Source organism: Alligator sinensis, unplaced genomic scaffold (genome assembly GCF_000455745.1).
Source record: "Alligator sinensis unplaced genomic scaffold, ASM45574v1 scaffold632_1, whole genome shotgun sequence".
NCBI classification, from domain to species: Eukaryota; Metazoa; Chordata; order Crocodylia; family Alligatoridae; genus Alligator; species Alligator sinensis.
The window spans coordinates 828,732-835,293 of NW_005842408.1; the positions used below are offsets into that span (position 1 = coordinate 828,732).

General features: G+C 53.0%; 1 protein-coding gene across 1 annotated transcript in view; it reads right to left on the minus strand.

The window, feature by feature from the left end:
• The window catches only part of LOC102371919 (D-beta-hydroxybutyrate dehydrogenase, mitochondrial-like), a 27,894-nt gene that overhangs the window by 4,230 nt on the left and 17,102 nt on the right, over positions 1-6,562 (minus strand). The window contains exons 5-6 of the mRNA XM_025211485.1: positions 4,602-4,737; positions 833-985 (exon numbers count right to left, since the gene is read on the minus strand). Coding sequence (XP_025067270.1) covers positions 833-985; positions 4,602-4,737 — 289 coding nt within the window. The remainder of the gene's footprint in view (positions 1-832; positions 986-4,601; positions 4,738-6,562) is intronic.

Genomic DNA, 6,562 nt, shown 5'->3' on the forward strand with positions numbered 1-6,562 from the left:
TCCACAAGCACGTCCAGGACTGCGCAAGTACACAAGCAGGCTGGACATTTCCTGTCAAACTGGGGGAAGAGGCTGTAATACGTCCCTGCTCAGCTGCAATAAAAGGGAGGCATCCTGAACCCGTGGCTCCTTTTTTCATCTTCCCAGGTGGGGTGCCCGCTGCTATGGGTTCAACTGCCTTCTCTGAACAGGCACTGAAAGTCTTGGCACCTGTTTCAGTAACAAGGAGTTGTACGTGGCCAGAGAGTACGCCAAGATGCCAGGGCTTGAAATCTCGCACACTTTTTTCTGTACTCCTGCAACGGCCGGCCTCGAGCCCTCCGTCCCAACACCTGCATGCGTTGTGTAGCTAAGAGCGCTATGCCGTCTCTGTGAGGTCCCTTCCCACCCCCCTTGTCTAGGACCAGGGGGACGCAGGACCTGAAGGGACCTTGCATGGTCATCTCGGCCAGCCCCTGCTCCGGGCAGGGTCATCTCGGACTACCCCGTCCACCTAATGTCTGTCCAACCCGCTGTTGAAAACATCCGGGGACAGAGACCCGAGAGCCGGGCTAGGCAGCCTGTCCCAGCGCCCGACGATCCACAGCGGTCCTTCGTCTAGGTGTCGTGATGGACCCCTTGTTAATTATCCCTTCTGCCGGGAGCCCTGCCAGGGGCTGTGTCTCCAGACTTCTCCCGCGGCGTGCGGAGGGAGTGCGGCGCGCGGTCCTGCAGTGGTTTTGCTGGGGTGGCCCCAGCACCACTGCGGCATAGCCCGTGCCATGCGCGTCATCCTGCCCGCTGCCCGGCAGTACCCCAACCCTGCCTCCGCCGCGCCCCAGGCTGCCCGTACCTCGGGCTCTGCGGACAAGCGGCAGGAAAGCCTGGGTCACCCTGACCGTGCCCCAGAGGTTGATGTCCGCTACCTCTCTGTACTTGTCGAGACGGGTGAACTCCACGTCCCCGAAGGTCGTCACGCCCGCATTGTTCACCACGCCCCAGAGGCCTGCCAATGAAGAACAAGTCTGTGACGCTCCTGCCTGTCAGCCCGGGGCACCATCGTGACAGCCGGGCGTCAGCCCTGGAGACAGCGCTGGCCCTGTGCACCCCTGCTTGCCCACTCGGGCTGGTGCCCACGACGTCCCCCTCCGTGTTTTTATTGCAACATGACAAGGGGCACCCACCCGCCAATCTTCCCTCACTTGAAATGGCTGTCTCCCCTTGCTGTCCATGGGGCTGAAGCCAACAAGATGGCCACCATCTCCCCATGCACAGGTGCTGAGTACGTGGGGGTTTGAGGGCCCTGCCCCGCTCAAGAAGAGGGCCATCACCTCAAATGTGTAAAACTTTCCACGTGGCCGTCATCTTAATGCCCCCCCAGCAAAAGTAAAAGTCATCGCCTCTGGCCACAGCTGTCTGCACGAGGCCAGGCTGCCCCTACTAAAGATGGCTGCCGAGCGCTCCCTCAGGGCTTGGCAAGACAAGATGGTGGCTGCGCCAGGGCCAGGGCCAGGGCGGGCTGCAAGGGGCTGTGGGACCCCCCGCGAGGTGGCGAGGAGGCCCAGGGCTGCAGGGGGGCATGGGTGTGGGCACCAGCACAGGAGTGACGGAGGCAAGCGGGCACCATGGTGGGTGCCGCCCGGAGGGGCTCACCCCCTCGTTCCTGGGCTGGGAGCAGAGATGTGGGGCTGGACATTTCCCAGTGCTTTATGTTTCCGTAGGAAATTCTGCATTTCCACACGCACATAAAAGCCAAAACCAAAACACGAATTCACCGAACTGGCTGCACAGGTCAAATCCAAACCAAAGCACGGCGTATTGTGCGCAGATCCCGATCCTTGGGTGTGCTACAACCAGTGTGGCAACAGCTTTCCGTGCCCTCGGTTTTGTTCTTAAATTTAGATGAACGACGTAAGGGAAGGACATGCTATTGTGCGTCGTCTTTACATCGTTACAAGTATTCCAATAAAAATAATTTCTTTCCACGTAAAGCTTTGAATTTGTTTGAATATACCATTTAAACCACGTTAAGTGTGCTGTATTTAATTTTTTTCCTAATCAAATATTTCTGTTCAAATACTTGTGGCTATTGGGACATCAAATTTACATGGGGGCATTTTTTTAGTTTTGTTCACTAAATGTAAGTCTAATAAACTTGCTAAATCAGATCATGCCCTATTTAGGGCATTGGAAAATTTTCCAGTTCAAAATTTTCTGAACTGAGGAAGACAAGGATGTGGCACTGTAGGGTTTAGGCTATTCTGTCTGTTCGTACTTGTATTGTCCTACTAGCTCCCGTCTGCTCCCATTTAAATCCATTTTAAAACCTGAGCGCCCAGCACGGTATACAGTAATCCAGGTATGGTCTCACCGGTGCCTCGTACAACTGCAGGGGTACAACTCTTCCTAGTCCTGCTGGAAACACCTCGTCTCATCCTTCCTACAGCTGCATTGCCCTCTACACAGCTTCGTTACCTCGATGGCTCGGACCTGGGTGTGCTGTTTCATTACAGGACATTTCGGCCCAGCCAGCCGCGGCAGGCTCCTGCCGTCTGACTTCCTGACGCAGTGCGGAAGAAGGTGCTTCTTTGCTAGGACAGCTCTCCCTGGTCCCGCTTGCGTGGCCACTGCCCTGTCTTCCTTCATGGCAACGGCCTTTGAACTTCCAGCTTTGCTGTGATGGCCCCAGCGGCTGCATGAGGACAGTGGCTCGGCAGATAGCCTGCTGGCTCAGCCACTGAAACCGCGTGCCCATTTAGTCCAGTGTTTATATAATACCCCCTCCCCAAAACTGAAACCTGTACATCCAGGCCACCCCATGTCCCTGATTCTGCCACCCATGCTGTTTCCACACCTGGTCCTTGAATTACAGACACCTGTTAATTGCTATCCTAAACCAGACTATTCTGTGGGGCCGAGATAGTGTTTAAACGTGTGTTTGTGCAACACCCAGCACAAAGAGGGGCTGAAACACAAAGAGGTAGGATCCTGAGGGCCGACCACCATAGCCAGGTAATAAGTAATAGTGGGAAAGGAAACACAGATTAAATCAGGTAATCTTGAATTAATCTTCACTGGAGATAGTGAACTGTGCTGAGAGTTACACTGAGTGCATTTGGCAATGATTGACCTACCCCAGACCACAGCGAACTCTGGCTGAGGTGTACTTGGTTCCCAGGTCTCCCAGTAACCAGCCTTTGTATAATAGGTTTAGCAGGCTGAAGGACATGAAAAACGAGTTAATCCCTAATCAGATTCTGTTGCTAGTCAGCCACATACCATTATATAAGCTTGCAACCGAGGGCTCTCACTAAAACATGAATTAGGTGGGATCAGACTCCCCATCCCTGCGCACAATTCGCTGCTTGCAAGATGCCAGAGGCTCCAGCTAAATGTCTCTGTCATGGAGCTATGTGGAAGAGAAAAGTGAGGGGCTTGCTCCTGCAGACTTTCACACTCACTCCCTCTTGCAGTACCAGAGGCAGCAGTAGTGCTGGGTGCTGCTTCTAGTGAAGTCCTTAGTCTAGGACTAAAGGCAGGGGAGTGTAGACGGTGTGATGCATCATCATATATAGCACGACACACAGGTTTATCAAGTTTAAAAGAAACTAGAAGCTTTACTAATAAACTAGTGGCCTAGGACTACGCTTCTTAGTTTATGATCAGAGCAAAAACAAATATACATGCATTGGCATGTGCATTCATGTGCTATATCATATATATTATGCAAAAAAACACAACAAACTAAGAAAAGTGATCAGAAAATGTAGTTTCATTAGTCCTGCAGTCATTAGAATTAAATGGACATCTCTTTTTCAGGTTCATAAAACAAGATCTAGCCTTCTTGAGCAGCATGACAGTGAATGCAATGCTTCACAGAAAGTTATTTCTACACCTGAGCTACTGTTTTTGGCTAGAGTTAAAAACAATCTGCAGGGCTGTGAAATAGGAGCTCCATTACCAGGAGCAGCTCTCAGACAGCAGAACTGCAGAAGAAAGGTTAGCTTGATTGGTAAACTATCAAGACCATTAAAAAGGAGAGCGGGTCACTAACACCTGTGGAATGAAGAGTTTAGAAGGAACTGTGTAGATTATAATGAGCAATGAAGTCCACTGACTCTCTCAGCACTGCCCGAATAGAAACGCCTCTCTCCCTCCCAGGGAGTTGGTTTTAAAGTTTGGATGGAGCAGGAATCAATGGGGTGTGCAGCTGCACCACTGCACCCCGCTAGATCCATCCCGGTCTCATCCTGTCTGGCCAGGCACCTCACACTGCAGGGAGGTATTCCCCACTGTCCAGACCCGAGCTGCCATACAACATATCCAAGGAGTGAGGCCTTCGGTGCTTAGTGGCACTTAACTACTACATAGCGTTACAGTGCAAGCACCATGTCTCTGCAGGCTGGCACCTTACAGGGGCAGAGCAAAGGCCTTCTGCGTGTTGCATGAAAAGTATTTCCTGTTTTTGGCTTTGAGTTGTGCTGTGGGAGATGCAAAGCTGAGACCGCCTGCTGTATAGCACTGCTCTTAACTCCTCCTTAGCAAAGAAATATGGTAGTGAATTAAAAACCCAAGTAGCCTAAAGAACAGAGGTCCCCAGTGTGTAGCCCTCTCCTCACTACCTTTCTCAGGCTCCTTCAGTTTCTTCTTCACAAACTCGACAGCTTGAGCCACCTCCTGGTCACTGCACACGTTGAGCTGCAGCACCTTCATGCGATCCGACTGCATGCTTTCCAGCTCTCTGGCGCCATTCTCGCCCTGCCCAGAAGACAAAGGAAAGAGAGCCCTGCTCAGATAGGACTGGGGTGAGCCAGCCTCAGGTCAAGGAGGTGCACTTGGAAGTGTGCGTGCCAGGAGGGTACAGATGGGCACCGGCAAAAGCACAACAGGAGTTCAGCCTTTGGGAATTCTAACTGTCATCTCTTTGGCTTAGTCACGACATCATGACACCGGCCACCTCCGAGAGGGACTGAGGGGATCTGTCGTTTATTTGCCCTACTTTTGGAAGGTGTAAAGAGCAGTATGAACGCTAGCGTTATCATTGCTTGCATACATGGTGATCCTTAATTGCTCTGCTACCTGCACTCTCTGGATGCGTGTTCAAGAGGGTCAGAGCCAGATGGTCTGGAATAATTAGTAAATGGTTAATTATTCCCACAGTACACCTTACAGTGTCACTCTGAATATTCCTGGCCATTATACTTAGAATATCCTTGTATCTTTTCCAAAAGCAATGAAGACGACTGTGCCACAAGGCAAGTTCTGGCTGGCTGCTTCCGTGAGCAGACAGTCTAGTGATGCTCAACCCCTTGGTCCCGAGGCCTGGATGAGTGGCATAGGGTTGGTCTGCAGGGCAGATCCCGCGGGCAGGGTTGGTCCACAGGCCTGATCTAGCATGGGGTTGGTGAACAGGGTGTGTCCCTGGGTGTGATCCAGCCACAGAGCAACCCCATGCGCTGGACTGATCCAGTACATGGGGCCATGTCATTCAGTCCATGGGGCTCCCCACGGGTCCAGAAATTTGGCAGCAGGGGAGCAGCAGCAACATTAATTGCTGGATGACATGGCCCCACGGGCCAAATTCAGCCCATGGGCTGGAGGCTGAGGACCACTGGTCCAATGCTACCTGAGGGCAGCGATGTCAAACTCTGTCAAATGACTGCATACGATAACAGGCATCTGCACTTAACACAACAGAGGAATGGGGATCCTGGAGATGCAGCTGTGGGGAGGGGGAACAGCTTGCAAACACCCGGCTCGCACGGAAGCATAGTAAGAAATAGGACAGGACAGTAAGGTTTTTAAGGCCTGGCTTGACAAAGCCCTGGCTGGGATGACGTAGCTGGGACCAGTCCTGCTTGGAGCAGGGGGTTGGACGAGATGTGACCTCCTGAGCTCCCTCCCGGCCCTCACTGCCTGATTCTACGAAATATAAAGCTAAAGCCGTACTCCCTCCTGACTGAAGAGAGCAGATAGCCCCACTCAGGCATACCGAGCAAGTTTTACACCCTGGGCAAGACCACTGGAGGGAGGAGTGCAGCACGCGCCAGTCCTGCCTGTCCTGGCCGCGCTGCAGCAGCGCAGTCTGCCAGCCCCCGCTGCGGCGGTGCTGCAACGTCCCCACGTCCAGCTGACGCCTCTGCTGTGGCACGGGGCTGGTGCTGCCTCAGGACAGACTCTTCTGGGGGCTGCCATTCGGGTGCCCCTTACACCCCAGCCCGGGGCCAGTGCACCGCTCGCCCACCCCTCATTATGATACTGGCTCTGCTCTTCTCCAAGATCCCCCGGGCCCTCTCCTCCCCACTGTCAGGGAATCGCGGCCCTTGTCAGAGCTGTTATATTTAGGTTTCAAACTCGGAAGTAAAGAATGAGGGGAAAATCCACCACTGGATGAACATCGTGAAATAGGATTCCTGGTGCCTTAAGCTTCAGTTTTGGGTGTTTGTTGCCGTTTTGTAAGCAGGTGGTTTGGGCGGTGTTTCTAACCTACATCTGAGGTCAACTTCCAAGCCGTGCCTGAGGAGCCCCACACTCGAGACAGAACGTGGTACCTGGCCTTCGGGGGCGCAGGAGAAACGACTGC